Below are 21,715 nucleotides of genomic sequence, written 5' to 3' on the forward strand. Positions count from 1 at the left end.
TAGTAGTTAAAAACAGACTGGAGTTGACCAAAATGTTTCCTCCTTCAGCCATACAGTCTCATTTTAAAAAATGACAACGTAATTCAACAGCGTCTCAAGGTTTAAATTTTAATCATTTCCCCTTTACCCTTTCACACTACTACTCCCAAAGGAAATTCATCTTGAAAGCATCACCGTTTCAAGCACCTGAATCAATAAGCCTCTATTCTGAAATACACAATAGCAAGGGAATGCATTTTCCCTATTAAATACACACCCTACATGCATATGTCAACTTTCAGGCACTCCTTATACAACCTGCTACGTGCTCCCTTCACATCAGACACACGTATGCACCAGGGGTGAGAAGACACCAAAAACTGTACCTTCCAATGGGTCAGAGAGGTGACGAGTGTTCTGTCAGCCATTTACCTCATTGCTCCTGAGCTCCTCCTGCCTGTGAACTGAGTATAGGTTTATAAAGGTAGCAAAAAGGCACAGCAGTGCTGTACATTGCAAGACAACAGTGGGTACAGTTCTGCACAAATGCTGTTCAAACCCACACAGCAGTCAGCCTGCCAGCCTCATAGAACTCCAACATACATGCATCTCTTTTTATTGTCATACACTTCATCATAACCAACCTTCAGTCCAGCACCGTGTGATCCCCAGGGACAACCATCACCTTTCTTTCAAATACCTTTAGAAGGGTTTTTGAAGAAGCACTAAGCAGGGACTCCGCCATCCCTTAGTCATTCAACTCAGTCATTCAAAGCCAACTCTCCTCTGAAAATCCCTCTTGCTCTCATAGGAAGGCCTGTACTTCATGCATCACAGATTAACCAGAAGGGCTTTGCCGGCTCTGGTCTCCCAGAGGCAATTAGACACTGAACAGCCCACCTGCTGCCTGCATCAGACGTGGCTTCACGCTGCCTCTAACTATCAAGAGCTATTCCTTCCAAATGAGTCACCACTGCAGCACAACTCAGCTCTGCTTCTGGAGACAACCTGCTGATCATGGGACAGAACATGAAGCAGGGCTTAGCCCGACACTATAATGAGGCGAATCTCATTTCTGTAACAGGAGAGCCTACATGAAATCACCTCAGTGAAAGGACTCGATTCAGCTCATAGGGATGCTCAGCATTCAGTTTTCAGTGCTGTTGGTTACATTAGAAATACACTCTGTTAGCACAGAAACACAAGCTGTTAGTTGTTTGCATGAAAAGAGCAGCTTAAATGGCAAGTCATTGAACTGCACGGCTCCTTCAAGGAAAGGCAACTTGCCTCCCCAAGGTACACTCCACAGTACTTCACCATAACTGTGAGCCAAAAGAAGGGTTCACAACCTGCTCTCTGCAGCCACACTTGGGTGTGTGTCGGCGACGCTCAGCTGATGCAATTGGAAAGTACCCAGAAAAATAAAGGGAAAAGAAAAAAAGCAGGATTGAGAACTAGCACAAAGGTGGACAGAACATTATTTCTATAGTATCTTATGAGACTACATGAGAAGTAAGAATCTAACTGCCACGAGATGCAAGAGAACAGGATGCTTGGCAGAAGGGAGTATTTTTAAAGCAGAGTCTTGGAAAACAGCATGCAATTGCTTATTCAGAAAGTCCTAGATCCCACTTTCCTATCTAGGCTGCAGTCCAAACCTCTGCATCAAAGTGACATGGCTACTGACCCTGTGCAGTACTTATTTTTTGAAATCCCAGATAACTGCAGAAGAACAAATGGTACAGACAGATGACCCCTATCAGCCTGATTATGTTAATCCTGACGGGAGGGCCATGGAAAGGCCTGCTTCTCACCGTGTCCCTGCTGCTCTGCTCGGTGAGTCCCACCTAACCCAAAGGCCCCTGAGGCCAAAGGAACACACGGCCCAACAGCGATTCTCCTGCCAATCTCAGGGTTACGCTTTTACCTCTACCTGAAGCATTTCATTTCTGTTTGTCGGTAAAACAAAAAGCAGTAGCTTAAAACAACAAGCTTTAAAAAACTCTTCAGAGCAAGAGACAATTCATTACCCTCATTGTTTGAATACTGCCCCAACTCCAACGGCTGCTTCCCCCTCGCTAATGTATTCCCATTCCCCCCACAGCATCCCAAGCCTAAATAAGCTCTCCCCAACCTATCCCTGTTAATACACACTCAATAATCTCAGACTTTCATGTTCCTCGTCTGCTGTCAGTTATCCAAATGATACAAATTTAGCTGCTTTGATCTTTCCTCATACATCAGTCCCTCCAGGCCCCTAATCACTTTTTTCACTCTTCTCTGAACTCCCTCCAGTAATGATGTGATTCTAATCCTCAGAAAGGAGAGCCTTTGGCTTCGGTTGTTCACGCAGATGCGAGCAAACTCATTCGCAGAGACTTCACAAGCTCCACACGCACTGCTGTCACCAGCAGCCACGCATTAAACCATGACACCGACACAAAGACGGAATTGTCTCCTGAACACCAGATACCAGCAGCAGAAAGAAAACACAATAGAAATGGAAACCATCGACTTGCAGCATTTCAGCGGCAAGTAATACAAGCCCTGCTCGTCCTGATAACGCACCTGGCAGCCCAGAATGGAGATGATGCTATTAATATTTCCACTCATTTTTGCACAATAGTGGAAACCAAAGAGTGCTGTCAGCAGGAGAGCCTCAGGGGGCCACCAATGCCCGACTGATGCAGTAGCTCAAGGACAGCTCTGAAGAGTTTCCATATTCACAGGCTTGGTGTTAATTGAGTTAAAACCAAACTTTTCTTTATTTCACTATCTATTTAAATAGGGTAGCTGACAGAAAACTTGTGTTAGTGTACAGCAAGTTGGGACAGCTGAAGCAGAAGGAAGACTGGTGCTTGTCTTCTACAATCAGCTTCTGTATGTTGAGCTTGACAGAGCGCACAGGAAGCACACATAACAAAAACATACCTTAACGGTTTAATATTCCTTTTTTGTTTTCCAGTATCACGGATTCACAGCTGAGGTTGGAGGGGAGCTTACAGACCCCCCAGCCCCACCCCTGCCATGTGCTGGCTGCCCCCAGCTCAGGCTGCCCAGGGCCCATCCATGGCCTCGGGCACCTCCAGGGATGGGGCACCCACAGCTCTGGGCAGCACCTTCCTCACATCCAACCACAATCTCCCCTCCTTTACTTTAAAGCCCCCCCTCCCATGTCCTGTCACTATCAGACCATGTTAAAAATCACTCCCCCTCCTATTTGTAAGCACCCTGCAAGTGCTGGAAGCAGCAGTGAGCTCTCCCCAGACCCTTCTCTTTTCCAGGCTGAGCAGCCCAGCTCCCTCAGCCTTTGTGCCCAGGAGAGGTGCATCAAATATACCAGTTTGGGGGGTTTTGGGGTTATTTTTGTGTTTTGTTTTTAATTTCTCCTACTACAGCCCCTGAGACAGAGGATCTGCAGACAACTCCCTTGTACAAATTAAGAACAAATTTGTGTTCCATATGCTACTTTCACACGTTTTTATTACAAACACACTGCAGCGATGCTCCAGCTTCTGCCTCTTCTCTTGACCTGCCATAGAACAGCGGGCAGAACACGCAGCTCCCAGCTGCCCTGGCCAGTCCTGAACTTTGCTGCCATCACCAAAAGGCTGTATCAGGCAGGGTGGAAATGAGAAGGAGGAATAATACCAGACAAAGTGCACAGCTAAACAGGAATGAAATTCATTAAGGAACAGAACTAGATGAAGTCATGGCTGCTTTTGTTTCTCTTTGGCACAAAAAACTGAGAACAGAACAAAGAAGCAGCACATAAGCACTGATGGCTTCAAAGAGGTGGTCATACTCAAAAGGCTCAAGACCATTAACCAGCAGAAGTTAATCCTGATGCAGTGAATCTCAGGATAAGGGAAGATCTGGCAGAAACCTGCAGGTGTTTGGGGACACCACACACTGTCACTGGGCTACAAAGAGGGAGAGAAGGGCACGAAGCTCTCCTCATTTCAGTGCCAGGCTGCCCAATTGGAAAAGGTCAGCAGGACTCCTAGGAGATGGAATGCTTTTTCCCCAAGGCTAATTTAAATGTACAATAACCAACAAACTGAGAGGCATCACAGCATGTTTGCAGGAAAGGCAAGCATGCTTTAATGGAATGAAGAGTTGAACAGCAAGGTTTTTCTGCCACCCATCTCACAGGGAAGCGATCCAGGTCATAGAAATGCACACAGTCTGCATCTGGTTCACTGACCTAATGAACGTACAGCTCCACAAACATTTGTACCGGCCCTTTTGGCACAGAAAACATCACTGAAGTGGAACATCCTGCAGGAGGACTAACAGTACATGTTTGGTTACCACGAAAGTACAGTCAGCAGGGAAGTCAGCATCTCCGGAGCTGCTCAGGGCTGTGTCCAAGCTCTGCCTGTGGCAGACAGCTCCCAGCAGGCCACGTCGTGCCGGGTGTCTGGCAGCTTAACAAGTTCCCAGATCACACAGGAACACCAAAGCTGCGCTGGTACAAAACACGTGAAAACACAAAGCCATCAGACAAAGGATTCCAGCTTTGCTCCGTATTCCTCCTCTGGCTTAAGAGTTCTTCTAGCTGCGCTACATTAATCTCTCATTGATTGAAATGCTGTAAGTGCTGGCTCCATATCCACTTAAACTACAGCAAAACCTGAACTCTCCCTCCTTAGCAGTACCACAGGAAAGTGCCTTCATCATAACCCATGGGCTCAGCTTTACACAACTTCCCACTGTACACAGAGGGGTCACGCTGAGCCCCAACTCATCCCAAAATGACCCCAACCCCTCCAGTCACCCCTTACATCTCCACCTCCTGCACACACCACCACTCCTGGGGCAGAACACTGACCTCCTGCCCTGGCACACTGCACGTGAGAGCCAGGAGAAGCCTGATGCAAAAGCCAGATGGTGGAAACATCTCACACTGCTGCATTTCAGTGATTAAAAGGGATGGAAGGAAGAGGGAGCAAGCTTCTGTTGGGCCACAGAGCAGTGCATCAATAAGCTGTATGCCCAGAAGGGCACAAACACTGCACTATGAGCTCAGAGGAGATAGAATTCTTCAAAGCAGGAATCGGAGCACAGAAGTGCTGACAGAAGCAGAACGATTGGAATCACAGCAGCAGGAGCCGCCATCTCAGCACTGCTTTAATGGCCGCTGGTGATGCGTCTCCATGGCAGCCAAGACTGCAATGAAACTGCTGCCTGAGAAATTATGGGTCTGATGATGGCAGGGCCGGGAGACTAAACAACAAGCATTCCAGCTGCAGCAAGTCTGGCTCACTCCGCTTTGTGTCTAAATGAGAGACTGGAGATAAATAGAAATGAAAAGCTCTGTCCAATTCGGTCCATAACAAAGCTTGCCACTGAGACTCAATGCCTCACAACACTCTGGTCAGCTGAGGACCCGGTGCAGAAAAGCCAGTTGCAGGGCTGCAGTCAGAAGACCCAGGGCAAGGATTTCTTAGCAGGTTCAGGTGGCTCAGGGACAAGTGGTTTGATGGTGGCTCTAAATGACCTTCTGCACAAGTCAACAGCTTCAGTGCTGCCTGCCTCCAAACTGCCAAGAAGTGTAGGCTGCACCCTTCAAAGGATTTGATGCCCCTTCAATGAGAACATCATTTTTCAATGACAATCAGTATCAGGCAGCTAAATCCTTGGGTTCCAGCAGAACCTGAATCCTTCAGATGGATTCAGCTCAACGTGGTGAGTCAAACAGCAGCAAACACAGGGAGCAGGGACACCCCCCTGTCTTCCTTTGATAACAATCAAATCCAAAACCCAGATAACAACCAGGGTAGAGCTTGATATTAAGACTATTACTGTTATGGCATGTTGTACAAATGGCACAAGGCATTTCTGCTAACAGTGGCCTGAAGGTATCTGCAAGATCTAGGGCCATTCATGCTACAGTGAAACAGAAGTCGGCATGAAGAATGCAGATTAACATAGGTAACACACGTATCTATTATGGAGTGAAGCCTAATTTTAGCTGTTTATTGGAACAAAAACACTAATCAGTCAATGTTAAGATGATTAATGCAATAAGATTAAAAATAGAAAATCCATTCACCTATTTAAGAAGTAAACGCTGTACCTGGCAGTTAATCAATCTTTTATGCCTCGAGTCGTTAGATGCTTTAAGCAAACAGCAGACTAATTCTTGCTGCCAAAGGCTCTGCATGAAGACTACCTGAACTGCAGCTGTGCTGCCACATCAGAAGCCATGCACCTCCTCTCTAAATAAGGGGGGAGTCCACAGACCATCACAGCAACAGAACAACCACAACCACTGCGGTGAGCAGGACCTTGGAGGAAAATCTGAGCTATTAAGAGGCAACTAAATCAGGCAAAAAGCCACCAAAATTGGGCAAAAGAATAATAAATCAGCGCCTGGAGTGGCAGATTCCACTTTGTGCGTGTATTGTAACAACTTTTCATGAAGTTTTAGTCACAAATCTAAATTCAATCAGTCCACTCTGTGTATACGCCTGCCATTCAACTATCACACGTAAAGATTTGCTGCATATTGTGATAATAATTGGAAAGAATTTTAATGATGCCCCAGGAGACCTGCCTTCTCCAGCGGACAGAGACACGCGGCCCATCTGCATCCTTCCATCCAATCTTCCTTTGAAGCATTATTCACATCAGCCAACCTACTACACAGAGCAACTCGCCGGGCTGCAGTAACCCTTAACATTCAGTGTTTATCATTTCCTGCTTTTAAAGCCACAGAACCAACCAGGAACTCTAAGTACTTACTTGGAGACTTATCACAGATGGTTTTCCTAACAGCAGAACTGGAATAGGAAGAAATAATGTGAAAGCAAGCTAAAGAGCTGTCAGTCCTGACAAGGTAGCATCTGCAACTGATTCTGCAACCAACTTTTGAGAAGGACAGCCAAGCTTCTTACAAAAAGAACTATGTAGAAGGCACAGCAGTTGCCAATGTTTCCATGGTTTGGCCACTGGAAATAGAGAAAATAAGATGACAGGGGTCCAGCCTGCACTGGGGGTCTCAAACTTAAACACAGTTGCAAGCAGCAAGTTACAGCCATGTCAGCATCAAGATCTTGTCTCAGGTGAAACAGATCATATGTACCTTTGCTGCCAAGACTCTTGATCTGTAACAGGGGGTCCCCAAAAGCATTCCTCCTCTGCCAATCCTTCTCCTGTGCCTTAAAGAAGAAACAGAAAAGCTAATTTCTAGTTAGACTGCAGCATTAGACTGTTCTATAGAGGAACTGTAAGGAAGACTGCCTTTTCAAGCAGGATTACCACGCCTTCCTTCTTTACTTAAGCATCATTTACTAGATCTCTGCTTACAAAAACTGCTTATTAGTCACCCGACTAATGAAGCACACGGCTGTCCCCAGCACCAGCTGGCTCCTCTACCACGTCAGTTTGATGCAGCTGCCATCATTAGCTTCCCAGGGAGAGCTCTTCCACTTCGCTGGGGAGCAGATGACAATCTGGCCCAGTCACATTCGCTCCCTCAGTGCCCATCACAGCAGTGTCTGTCAGCCTTTCAGACTGGGTGTTTGCACTGATGGTTGGGAATACAGCTTTCCATACCCAGCAAAGCACAGCCTGTTCCCTCAAACCACTGCACACTCCCATGCTCCAGAACAACAAACCTTCAGCACAGGGGACATAAAGGAACAAGGCTGTGGGCCACTAAGAGCCTCCTCCTTACTAATGATCCCAGAGTGCTGGGATTGCTATGTAACCAAAGGAAGCACCAAAGGAAGCTTCCAGCAATTTGTGGAACGCTTCTCTAAGCCATGATGCAATTAACCGCCAAGAAAGTGCTGAGGTAGGCGGAATTAGGAAGTTATAACAAGTCAAGTACATAATCCTACACCATTTACATTTAAAACAGCCAAAGTGCTTGTAACTCAGAGTGCTGGAAAACATTTATTTCAGAAGATGATGCCTATCCTCCAAGCAGGACAAATGAAACAATCTGGCTTCAGAACCAGAGCAGGAACACCCTCAGAAGAGCACTGCTCCTCACCATCTCCTGAGCCAGCTTATCCCCACTCACAGTGAACATTTAGCAACACCGATATAACCACAATTACTCCAGCTCTTAATTAGTGGGTAGGAAATTTGCATTAGTATGGAGATCATTGGCTTCACAAAACACTCCCACATAAAAACAACACTGCAAGAGCTTCCTATTCTTGATGCAGTAACAAGTGAACTGGCAGACAAAGAAGAGTAACTTGTTGCTTTTTCAAGTGAATTAAACATTGTCTATTTCCTCAGCATCAGATCGGAGTCTGAACAGCACGATGGATCAAACAGTAACGCCTTTGAAATGAACCGACATCATCATTCACTCCCTTCTTGTCCCAGAGCCTTCATCCTCTGAACTCTAATTGTCAGGCTGTTTTCCTCCCCAAGCTCAGTCACTGCTCTGTAACAAAACGCGAGTGATCTCTTTTAAGCCTCTAAACTGCAGAGTTTTAATTACCATAAAACTCATGAGACTTCTGCTTTTTAAAGAGCAAAGTCGAACAAGAAAACCCTCACTTTCTATTGACCCTGGATTTCCCTAAGTGTCTACTTAAAATAAAAAACACAAATACATAAAATCCAAAATAAAAACCTCAATTCTCTTCCTAAAAGACAGTGAAGGCAAAACAGGACAAGACCTTAAGCTGTTGGCAGAAACAGAACACGATTTAACACTGATGTTGTCCAGCAGTGTTGGTATAACATCACTAGGGCATCGGCTACTGAAGACGATAGGAGTTTCTCCAGAAGCTCCAATGAGTTTTAGGTTGGGCTGCTCAGAGAACACTGCTGGTTAGTGAGGAAAACAACACGCAGGCCCCACAAACGCTTTTAATTCCTGCCAGCTACACGCAACACGGAATTAAGGAAAACATATTAAAAAAGACATCTGTAGTTAAAAGAAACAACCAACAACCCACATCGTCACACAACCAGCTGCAGTAAGATGTGCGACACAGTGACCTAATGCTGAAAGATTTCGCTCGTTCTAATAGCTGGCGTTAATAACATTCATTACAACAGAAAGAAGGCACGACAAGCAAGCGCTAGGCTTCCTTCCCAACCACTGCAGGAGGGGTCACACTCGGTTTTTAACAATGGAAACATTCCACGTTTCAAAATATCAGGTACTCACTCACAGTCAAAGCTGAAGCACAGCTGGGGCTCGTGCCTGTACAGCGATTTTCTCCCTCTAATGTGACTTTGATACTGAGATGTGTTAAATCTTAGATTTTATTGGCAGATGCTGACTGTATTTGCCTAACCTCTGAAGCTTGCTGATTGACAGTGTTAATGTATCTTTTTAATAGATGAAAAGGGAAATGACAACGTTTGGCTCACATTCAAGCACATTTCTTAATAAGTGCAAAATACCCTACAGCTCAATCTGCCTTTCATACAACCTGCAAAATCTATTCTTTATTGTGCTGCTAATAACTGCTGGCATACTGAAGGAAACAGGAGCTGGATGGGAATGCTTGGCTGCAGGAGCTGTTTCACTTCCTGAAAAGACATTTGCTTCCTTCCTGCAACGATCCGATCTCAGACATCCCAGACAGAAGTTCAGTGTTACTTCCAAACCTTTTCTCAGCTCCTTCTACAACAAAGTTCAGTCCCAAACCTTCTGAAAGCAGCAGATCTGCTGACAGGGATTCCAGCATCAGGGGTTTGCATGGACTGCCAGCCTCAGCGCTGCCTCCTTCCATCCTTTGAATAAAGCACCTTCTGCCTTTCCGTGCACCTCAAGACGCTCCATGTGTTCTCTCCATGACTGTTGATGGGTGCACAAGTGTTAATGTATTGTTGGGTTCCACAGCCTAGAGTTCCCCTCCACAAGGCATTCATAGCTGGGTACGTTCCTCTGATGTATTGTGTACTCAGTACAACATCATTTTGTGCCATCACTGGGTAGTACTGAGGCTTTCATGGCTTTATTTACGACATAAGCAGAAGTGGTATCCCTTCAGGCACTACCTAGAGGCAATGCTATTGTTTGCAATCGACATTCGCATTCTTATGATCCTGGCAGTGCTGCCAGAAAGGGAACAAAGCTGGCTGCTCCTCTTTTCAGCACTGCAGAGGCCACAGCTACAGTGCTGGGGCAGGTCTGGGCTCCCCAGTACAACAGATGAACTACAGAGACCTACAAAGGACCACAAAGAGGGACGGAAGCCTCTCTCCCACCAGGAAAGGCTGAAAGAGCTGGAACTCCTCAGTTTGGATGAGAGAAGGCTCGGGAGATCCCATCAACATCTATAAATATCTATAAACAAACAAAATTCCAGCCACATTTTTTTTTTTGTTCTCCCATCTCCTTGGGTACTATCTAAAAGCCTCCCTAGGAGAATAAAAACCTCTCTGATAATACAATTTGTTACTGACGTCCAAAGGAAATTGGAGATAGTGAGGAATTTCCTGTAACACAATTCTTCAGTGATTCTTTTGAATAAATAGACCAGATTCGATAGAATTGACATTGAAATGTTGAGCATAATGACAAATCTCTCTTTCTTTATTTTCACAAATGTCAGCTACAATAGCAACCACATTATAGCAAGAGCTCTGCGCAGGTCCAGAAGCCAATGATGAGAGAGCATAGGAGTGTCTAATCTAATTCAGTAACTGCTGGTTCCAACAGTGGGCATTTATTTTGCAAAGCAGTAAAAGAAAAGGCTGAATTTTAAAGGAAAACTGCTTTTCTCAACACAGAACTGTCTGCTATGAGAAGGCCGGGCTGGCCGAGCTCGGGACTGACCAACCAAAGCTCACTGGGATGATAACATGGCAACAATGGAAGCGGTATTTCCAATGTCTGTTACTTTTCAAAGTCCTGCCACTGTAACATCATTTAACAATAGTAGTACTTGGGGTTAAGAAATTCCCTGCTATGCCGGAACTCCTGGCTTTATAGTCTCTCAGTACTTCACAGGTGTAATTAGGAAACCAGAACTCCCACAGGCAGAAAGGTACCAGGGACGTGCCAAGAAGGCAGCAAGTCTGGGAGTGAGGATGCTATGGTACGTGCTTCACATTTTGGCAGCCTGGCAGTGGGGTTTCACTATGCAGACACACCAGGTACGGGTCTCCGTCTGAGGAAGTTCTAAGATTCACAACACAAAAATTCAGGAAAAAGCTCTCCAACCATAACAGATTAACATTTAAATGGAAAATGGGATGGTGCCAACTCCTAACAGTCTGCAAAGTCCTAATTAACATGAATAACACAGCTGGATATTTTATGTATCAGCCTCCTAAGTCCCTTCTTCCTGCCACTTAAGAGTAAAAATAGTAGAATGTTTTATGGAGGTTAGTTCATGGCTGGCTAGGTGCAATTCCGTTTTAAGAGAAGGAAGAACTGCCAGCTCCTTGCCGTCATCTCGATGGGAGGTGTGTGGCCATTCTGCACTACTAGTGTTTGCTGGAGGAAGTCACAAGACAGCAAGATGACCATAGAAACACAGATATTTGGAAGAATTAACATTGTAATTGCCTTCCCTTCTGGTCCTGGGTTGCAAGGTACACAAGCTGATGTTCAGCTGATATTCGTCTCCTGGCAGGGTAGAAGCTGAGAATAACTGAATGACAAGGTAAAAAAGAAAGAAAAATTGCTTAGCTTACCATGAGATCAGACTGCTGTTTTATTGCTCTGATGGCAGTTTAGTACACAATGTGTTTTGGCATGCTTTTCTATGAATACATAGCATCAGAATTAATTTGAGGAGGCAGATTCCCACAGCCAGCTCCTCATACTACTTGATTTTATTCAGGTCTTGTATCAGCAGAGCTTTCAGAGAAGCCCCAGAGATGAGAAGCCCCAGCACAGCTGGATTATCTCTAAGGATTGCTCAGCCACCCTTACATCACAGAACCCAGGCTAAAGGACCTGCCCTCTCCAAGCAAGTTGCACACCCAAGGCGAAGCCAATACAGCTCTCCATCCAAGCAAGATCCAGGACAGCTACACAGAGCATCTCTGCACTAGATCTGCTCTTTTATGGAAGAGAAGCAAAGACCCTCCACTGCCTGCATGGAGGCAGCCCAAATCTATACTGGTCACTACTGCACCAAACACAAGTGGTTTCTGCATTGCTATCCCTAGCTCTGTGGCTTACAGCAATGCAAGCAGCTGGTCTGGATACAACACTGCATCCCCAGGTACAGAGCCTTCCCTGAGACCTTGGCAGCATCTCCAGGGCAGCTACAACCCCAATACTGAACCCCAACGAGATCTAAGTCAAGCCTGAATTCCTATGGCACAGACACAGCCCTACCTGCTGATGCCCAGCAGACCCAGGATCCTGCTTCAGACTCTTCTCCTCTTTTAAAGGACACATCAGTATCTACCTGAGGGAGGAGCTCTCTCTGCAGAACTGTGGTCACTTTGTGCTGAGCCTATGGCCAGAAACATGCTGCTTCTTAGAAGGTCACAGTACAGTTAAAGATAGACCCAGTTTCTGCATCTTAATGACTTCTCCCTCTAAAAGAAACTACGTTTTCACAGAAATTCAAATGGATGAGCAGGATTAAAAGGGTGATTTTAGATGTACCAGCAGGTTACCGGGACTACTGAGGGTAATGTAGGGAGACTGCATTAATCTCCTAAAAGGATTCAAATGCTGCATCTAGAGCAATTCCATTCCTTAACGGGAACAAATTAAGACAATTTCCCTTGCAGAAATTTCCATAATTACAAGTAATTATCTTGTACTCTGAAACTCTTCAGTACAGCCCTTATAAAAGGGTGTTCCTATCAAATGCTCTATTTAGGAAATACAGGAGGAATTGTTTCGTGGTGAATTGCTTGTTGTCATTGCACCCATTAACCCACAGTCCTGCTCTGTCAGAATACAGATCGATCTCTGATAATAAGAATAAATTGTTGATCTCCAATGACCTAAAATCACATTATGAAAACCTAAGAGATATGGACTTTTAGAAGAGTACACGGAGAAGAATAAACCACTCTCATAAGCTATATCAAAGGAAAATCAAGCTATAAGGCAGCATTATCCAACAGAACTATTTTGTACTGGTTAATTCAAAGGTTTAAATACGGCATTCTGACATGCATTCTTATAGGGCAACACAGTGCTGCAGTATTCCTAAAAACTGCTATTAACTGAAACAAAACGCAGAGGTTTCAAGAAACTGATCTTTGTGTTTGCTCCTGTGTGCGAGGAAAACCTAAAGGGTCAGTAATTCACTGCTTTTCAGAAGCGAACATGTATGACTGCACATATCACCAACAGCAGGAACACAGCGTGCTGGACTGCCACTGCCTCTCCACATCTTGCCATAAAACATCCCCATTTGTTCTTCATTCCTTATCCCGTAACACTACAGCTCAGAACAGAGCAAGATAGGTGGAAGCCAATGATCTGGGTGATTCTGAAACACAAGCGCTAAAGATGACAAAAGCCAAATGGATAGCAAAGGAGGAAATGATGTTTTGTGGGGCTGTCTCCTCACAGCTTCGTCTCTATGCTGCTCTATTCACACTATGGGAAGTGTCTGCAGAACCAAACAGGCATCACACCATTTGATTACATCTACGAGACAAAGGCTTTTAAGGAAAGACAGAAATGCTATCCTATACTAAAAAAAAAACCACAAACAGATAATCATACAACCATTAAGGTTGACAAAGGCCTCTAAGATCATCCAGCCCACCTACCACCAGCACTGCACAACCCTTGGTGCCACATCTCCACAGCCCTTAAACACCTGCAGGGATGGTGACCCCATCACCTCCCAGTGCAGCACCCAAACACTCTCTAGGAGATTTTTTCCTAATATCCAACCTGAAATGCCTTACAGTTACAAACTGAGCATCACGCCTCATCGTAAAGTGCAAGGAGTGAGGCAAAGCTGGCCAGGACTGCACAGGTTTCTCTGCTGGGCTCGGCTATGCCAACATTAACAGAGACAGACACTTTGCAAGCAGGTCCGAGCACTGACCGAATGTCTTCTACCCACTCCTCACTGCAGTATACTGGGTTAGGGTCCTCCCCAAGTTCTTCCATTGTACCTAATCAAAATCTCCAGTCTTTTAACTGTCATCCACTGCTTCTTAATTGCCTACATGCCACATAGAAGAGGAGCCTGGTTCACTTTCCTCTACCCTCCTACAGCTCAGATAGGGCTGAGAGCAGACCTTCCTGCCTTCTTCCTAACGCTTCTTCCTTCAAAACTGAAGGAAAAAAGGAAATACTGACAAGAAAAAGATATTTTGTTGTTTCTAGAGAAACAAACAGAGATTGGGGCACACAGGGAGTGAAGAGCTCCTCCCCATCAGGCAGAGGTGGATGTGTATGGCCAGGCTAAGGCAGACAGTGGACAGACAGAGCCACTTGTGGTGTGCAAGGGCAGTCTAAAAGGAAAGCTCAAACACAAAGTGTGAGCTTGTGGATCCTATCAACACTGTTTAAAGCTGTTTAAAAGGGTCAGTGGCCAAAAACACAGTATGCTGCTGCATTCTTAGGCATGTATTTAAAACCCCAGTGTAGCACTTATATTATACAACACTACAGATCCAAGGTGGAAGCAAATAACACAGATATGTATTATCCCACAGATCAGTAACAAAGGGGTAGGCTGTTGACTGCTACGCTGCTATTGACAATGTATTGGCTTGTTCACAAAGCTCACACCTGGAGGTGGTCAGTCAGTGATTTCAGCTTTGTCCCATTCAGTCCTAACTGAGCAGCAAATGATTTCTGCAAAGCCCAGTGGATGGGGTGGGCAGAGGGCAGCCCTGGGGACAGCACCCTGCATGGGGAGCAGAGGGCTCAGCACTGCAGGGCAGCACACAGCACCCTCACCTGTCAGCTGAAGGCACCAGCACGCCCTATGCACCATAGCTGACAGCTGTCTGTGGATGCCACCAAACAAAGGAGTTCAGCTTTACACAGGATGAGTAAATTGGACACAACCCCAGTGAAGCATGTTTTAATGACTGTAACCACAAAAACTCTTCAATGAACAAAGCACCTTAAACACTTTATAGAGAAAAAAGAAGAAAAATAATCAGGGTAAAGCAAAAGAATGTGAGTGTAAATCTAATAAATCAAAGTCCTGGTTCAGTACAGCACCACACACAGCTTGTACACTGACAGCTCTGCTGCTTGGATACTCCAGCAGGACAAAAACAGCCTCCTGAAGTCAATGGGCAGAAGGGACCAGCAGCCACACATGACCAAGGGCTGCAGGAACAGCAGCTCCCAAACCTGCTTTCTCATTTTGTAAGAACAGCATCGATGTCCCTATTAACAAATGGAACAGCAGTGCTGTTGCTGAGTGGTTTGCATGAGTCATTTTCCTGAATTTGCTCTGTACAGCACATGACTGCAGCACTACAAAGGCCGGGCCAGCAGAAACCCCGGCTGCGCTCACGTGAGGCTGCTGGCAGCACTGACAAGAACTCCATCTCTGCTGAGATTTTATTGGTACAGCACTGCCTGAAAACAGAACCTATGCCAACACGAACAAAGTTTCCGTCACATTACAGCAGGAGAAGGAATTCTTTTGCTGTCGGACTAATAAGATGCTCCGTAGCTGGGATGGATCTGAGCTATCAGCTGAGAACTCCGCACTGATCAAACAGGGCTGCCCCAAATCCAATTCATGCGGACACCAACAACAGGGAGGAAAAAAGTCCCATCTGACACAGTGACTTCAGCGCTCAGTGAGCCAACGCTGCAGAGTGAATCCTGACACCCGAAACGGAATCTTCCAGAGTCGAGGAGCCCAGCCAGCAGCCAAGACAAATACTGCAGCGGTTCAGCCGATACTGCTGTAACTATGGCCTGGGGGGGGTTTCCATAGCCATAACCACAGAGCGAGTGCACATTCAGTTGAAAACAGTAAAAACAGACACGTTAAAATCTATAGCTTGTGGACATCTTAAAACTAATTTGAAGGGAGATACAGAGAGGCTCAGAAATAGCACTGGAGCCCCAGCGGAGCTCACCCTTAATCTATTTATCCTGCTGAAGACACAATGACTCGCAACAAGAACTCCTCTCTCTGGCTACAAGAAATTGTCTGCTAGAAACAAACCAAAGAACAAAGCTCCGTGGCAGCGGGATGGAGGTGAGGCACTGCTCAGGATGCACCACTTCTTCCAGTGCCCAGCACTAACACCAGGGATGCTCTCATGCATTTCACATATGATTTCTATTTTCTTCCCTGATGTAAAACACAGTATCACACATCGTGCTTCAAAGAAAGAAGGAATCCTGCTGGTTCGAGCAGGTTTTTCCAAGAGGAAAAAAAAAAAAAAAGAAAAACAACAAAAAAAACAACATAGAAAATATTTAATAGCACACAGCTGCCAGGAGCAGGGGTCAGAGCTGAGGAGGGGCGGCACCGCACATTCACTTCGCTAGGTTTTCCCTTAAAAGAATGTCAATAAAAAGCGGTGCCAAGTGCGCCTCAAAGCCGCTCCGCGCCGACTCCGGGAGCCGCCGAGCGGTCGCATCGCATCGCGAACGCAGCGCGCACACAGCGAGACCCTCCGCACGGCGCTGCTCGCGATGTGCCACGGCCGCTGACCGAGCCCTACGAACTCTGCTCCAAAAAAGCAGCCATATTAGGAAACAGCCCGAAAAGGAGATTTACGGCCCCGCGGTCCCAGCTCCGCTGGCACGAGGCGGTGCGGGGAGCGGGGACAGCCCGGAGCGGGGCGGGGCCGGCGGGACAGAAGCGGAGCGGGCGGACGGGGCAGCGCCGAGGGGGAAAAGAGCGGATGGGACGGGGAAGGAAAGGGAAGGGGCCGGGATCGCCGCGGGGCTCTGCCCACGGAGCCGCCTCAGCACTCACCTTCTTCCGGGGCTGCCATTTCATCATATTTGTAGAGCAGGGACAGGGAGCATCAAGGTCGCGCTCGGGTGCCGGCGACGAGCGCAGCGGGGCCGCAGCTCCCGCTCATGCTGCCCGGCCCCGCCGCCAGGCCCGCGGGAGAGCAGCCGCCCGCGCAGTGCGGGCCATAGGAGCGGGCCCAGCCCCGCCGGCACCGCTGACGCCCGCGGCCCCGCAGAGCCCCGGGCGCGTCGCGCGGCCGCCCAGCGCTGCGCCGCGTGTGGGGCGAGAGCCCGGCCCGGCCCGGAGCCGCCCACCGCTCCGCCGCGAACACGGAGGCGGCTCCACGCGCTCCGCCCCCGGCCCCGAGCTCCGCCCCGGCCCCGCAGGAACGCAGCGGGCGGCGCCCGGGCCTCGAGGCCCACGGCCACGCAATGAGGGGTACAGCACGGCTCCCACTGCGCGTAATGCCCATCATCCCATCCCGTACATTACATCGGCAGCTACGGGCAGCGCCGTAAACGGAACAGGAGGTATCTGAGTAAAGGGAATAAGTGCCCAGAAGCAGACAATGTCATCTGCCGTGATGCTGTCAGAAAGAAGCTTAATTTAATTCACGGGCAGATTGCAAAAAGTGCTGTTTTGACAGCACCAACAGGAGGCTGGTGAGACTTCTGAGTACAGATAATTACCAGGACAGAAAGCAGGAGCAGTGTCTGCACATCTGCCCCAGAAGGGACAGAGCAGGTGGACTCTCAATCAGAAACTCATACAGAAACAGTACTACAAACTCCTAGCAAACAATCCATACCTATGGGTTAACAGCAGAGTCTTCCAAATATACAGCAGCAATGAATAACCACATTCGACCCCTTCTGATATTCAAGCATAAGAGCATTCCACCCGGTTAGCACAAAGCCACTAAACAAAACACCTATGCACACCAGTGCTGTCTTTTCTCCCCTTCCCTGGTTTCCTGGTACCTTCAGAACTGAGCCCAGTCCAGTCCACTGTACCAACACCTATTCCTCTTCTAAGCTATTCAGCATCCTTAGGAGAAGAAAGCTGTGTATATATACACTCTGTTATAAGCACATGAGATTTCAATGTACTGTGACAGTCTACAGTTCAGCAAGCAGCTCAATCAGGCAGCATTCACCAGGTACGTAGGGGGTTAGAGGAACAACTTCATCTGCTATTTCCCACCTAGAGGTGCTTTGTGCTCAGTCTGCCATTGCTTTCTTTATATAAGAGAGCAATACATAAGAAGTTGAACTAAAGGGGCTGGTGTCAACCAGCACTATCACAGTTCAAGTAGCAGAGGGTGAACAGCACAGGGCAAGAACACAATAGGATACGAAAGCAATCCCAGCTCCCACAAAGTTCTCACAAATCAGCTTCTCATATTCTGCTCCATCTACATTTGTTCCCGTTGCATTTTGCTACTGGCCTGTAGCATTTGGCTCCGCTCTCCTGATAATAAAGATTGATTGTTGTACGCCACGCAGCAGTAGCATGGATCATCTTCATTATTAGGTTAGTAGGGTTTGCGTCTCAGCAGCTGACACTCTTCAAAAGACTGAAAATCGCTTTGGAAAATACTTTGTTTAGCCAAGCAGAAAAAGCTCTTCTCGTAAGGCTATAATCCAGGCTGGAAAAAAAAAAGGACAGGGCTTTGAAATATAAGGATATGCTTATCTGGAAAATTCCACTGCTGACAGAAAGAAAGCTGAGAAAAATTAGTTGCTTAACACTAATTAGAGAGCAGTAGTATGATCTCATTTAAAGCAACGCAGAACTGAAATGAACTGAAGATAAGGAGAAAGCCTACGGCATTTGTAACCAGTAACGTGATTCTCAAGGCTGGAGGGGCAATGGAAAGAAATGGAACTGCCACACCAGCTGAGGGCAGGAGCTGCCTGTCCTTAAATACAAGCCATTCATTAGCTCCATGCAGTGATCAGACAGGTTAATACAATGTTAAGGGTAATCTTGTGATATAGGATTGCTCCCAAGTGCTGATACCTGATCTAGAACCTGCAAGGAATGGACCGCTGCACAGATGCTCTGCATGCTGGTCACAGGGAACAAAAAGCACTTCTACCTTATTTAGGGCTTCTGCCCTAAGATTAGGCCATTCTCTTAATTAATAGTCCAAGTCCTGAGGTACGACTCCATCCATTCCCTCTGGTGTGAAAGAAACAGTGATACACACCCTAACCACCCTTTGGGATTCATGACAAGAGCTCCACTCCATGCCCTGTACTGCAAAGAAAGACAACAGCACACTGCCATTTCATCATCTGTCCTTTCACTGCATAGCAGGAGGCTCTCTAGCATCTCAGCTACGAATTTAGGCACTTATGTATGCACAACTATACATAATAGATAGAGATGTTGCAAGGAAACAAGCATTATCACACAGCAGAGAAACAGAGAGGGCCTTGAAGCTGCGCAGCCATGATTCACTTGCAACACCGCTGTGTTGTCATCACTGGTTGGTCACAAACCTGACACAAAGCACTATCCAACCTGCCACAGAGAAAATAAGCACCATCCCAGGCAAGCACAGCACATGCAGTGACTAAAACTTCAACAAAGTTGAAAGGTGATACATACAGAAAACAAAAACAATTTACAGGTTTCCACATGAAGAACCAGGAAGAATTTCGCCCTAAAAGAGCAAGCCTAACATTAACAGAAAAACCATTCTGTACAAAGGACAAATAGCAACAAAACATAGAAAAAATAATACTAACTCACATGATACGGCACTGTGATCTTCAGAAGCACAGCCTGGCATGAAGGGCTCAGTCACAGGAAGAGATTTTGTGGCCAGTGGCTGTTTTCATCCAAAGAGATACGTGCTCTTCCAGGAGGATACCATGTAATTACTTTACAGGCACAACATAACACTTAGATAATATGTTTCTACAGCTCCTTGGGAATACATTCTAAATTTTCACTGTCTTACCAAGGAAGATGGTTGCTTTCTAGCTGCTAATTGTGACTGTTACTGGCTTCAGCTGGGTCACTGTGTGATTACGAGCAGAAAAGAAAACATGTTTGGGACCTGCTTCTCATTAGGGCTCCCACTTCCCTCTTTCCATAGCAAGCACAACTACTGCTGCCATGGAGACTAGTGTAATTTAATCAAGATGTGGGTCAAAGTAATACAGGGGGTAAAAGATTCACCACAACAGATCCTCCTTGCTATGCGCCCTTCTCCATATTTTCCCTTGCTGACTTTCATCACCATCTGCTGTCCCAAGTGAGAAATTCAGAGTGAAATAAAGCACTGGTAGCTATCGACTGCTTGCTTCACATCACGACAGTCAGACACCTGATCCACCTGTCTCTGCAAGGACTGAGGCTACTACAATGTCCTGCAATCACCTGCAACACCTGTTGCTATTAGAGAGCTTGGCATCTTCATCAGCCTCCTTCTCAAGGAGATTTCTGCAGATTCCAAAAGGATGCAGCTTGAGTTTGAAAAACTTTGCTTTATTTTACATGACATGTTATTTATTATTTACTAGTGGTAAAAGCAACTGTACAAGAAGCACTTCCCCATTCTTCTGGAATAGTACTTCTAAAGATCCACAATGCTCCATAGCCGGGAAGGGACAACAGAAGGACAGTACTACTATTTGGGCATACTCAGAAGGTACGAATAGAAACTAGGGAACGGTGGCCTTGTAAGTCCCAACACCTGGTAACTGGAGCAGATTCACGCTGAGTCACTGCCATTTCTCCTAGATGAGCAGTCAATATCAAAGTACATTTCATAATTAAAGATGTAGCATTCAGATTCTTTCTAAGGACAAAATCCAGGAAGCCCAGACTGCACCATCATCCTTAAAACTGAGATTCCTGTGTACCCCCTTGCTGACTTCAGCTTGATGTTTCCCTGACACCTCCATGTCCCAGAGCCACTTCTGGCTGCACGCTGTGGGGATTACAAGGGGTATGAATACAGGACACAAAAAACAAACACCTGAGAGAAGAACGAGGCTGGTCACAAGAACCTGAAGTCAAGGAAATGAGCTGTTTCTTTAGCACCACTGGTAAGCTGAACAAAAGGCTTCTCAAGTACAGCCTGTCCTCACACATGGGGCTTCTGGTCAGATCTGCATTACTGTTTCAGAGTGGACAAGGCAGGAGAAGATCTCCATGGCTGTTGAAGCATCTTGACTCTTTGGGCTCTGTCTGAGCAGGCTTTCATTAGTTACTCTGTACTGGGACTCCGCATTTTTATTGTTCCAGTCACTTTTCATCCGTCTCACTACAAGAAGCTGCTCTTTATGCTTTAAATTCAAACTAGAGTGGCTAGAAACACACTGCAATAAATGGTGTTTGCCTTGTTTTGCCTGCCTTTTTGCATTCAGCAGCTGCAAGACTGAATGAAGCCCTTTTCAATTAAGATACCATCTTCCCACTCTCACTCTGAGTTGCTCTGGCACCTACTGGGGAGATCCCATGTCTGTGTAGAAACATCCAACAGCAAAGCAGATGGCTGTAGTAACTTTAGAAACACACCAGCACTGGGAAAGCATAGATCCACCAATAAAACAGAAGATTACAACAGTCATCCAACACCTAACACTGATCCAAATGTGAAAACTTCCAATTACAATTCTAAATCAACATGCTTACACAGGCACTGCTCCCAAAGCTGTGTTCTACACACCTGAAAACAGTAATGGAAAAATGAAATTAAAGAAATGAGCCAAAGTGGCAGCATGTAATCCCAGAGACTGTGCAGTGCTCACACACCTTGAGAGCAGGGAAAGACCAAGGAAACTGAAAGAGAATGAGCCTGTGGGCCTCCTTTGCTGGTGGAAAGAGTTTGCCATCAAGGGAAAGGATGATGCAGACAGAGCCCACCAGTTCATTAAATAATCCATCTCATAACTATGTATGTCAAA

At 46.3% G+C, this 21,715-nt stretch overlaps 1 protein-coding gene across 4 annotated transcripts in view; it reads right to left on the reverse strand.

Annotated features, from left to right (window-relative positions):
• TTC28 (tetratricopeptide repeat domain 28) overlaps positions 1 to 21,715 on the reverse strand; it is a 119,332-nt gene that overhangs the window by 70,790 nt on the left and 26,827 nt on the right. Inside the window, exon 1 of one of the 4 annotated variants that reach the window (XM_015877938.2) lies at positions 16,809 to 16,995. The exons of the other annotated variants lie outside the window; for them this stretch is intronic. Within the exon in view, the coding sequence (XP_015733424.1) occupies positions 16,809 to 16,835 (27 nt within the window). The 5' untranslated portion in view covers positions 16,836 to 16,995. Of the gene's footprint in view, positions 1 to 16,808; positions 16,996 to 21,715 lie in introns of those variants that run through there. 4 annotated transcript variants of the gene reach the window in all.

The sequence above is a fragment of the Coturnix japonica genome, chromosome 15 (genome assembly GCF_001577835.2).
Source record: "Coturnix japonica isolate 7356 chromosome 15, Coturnix japonica 2.1, whole genome shotgun sequence".
Lineage (NCBI taxonomy): Eukaryota > Metazoa > Chordata > Aves > Galliformes > Phasianidae > Coturnix > Coturnix japonica.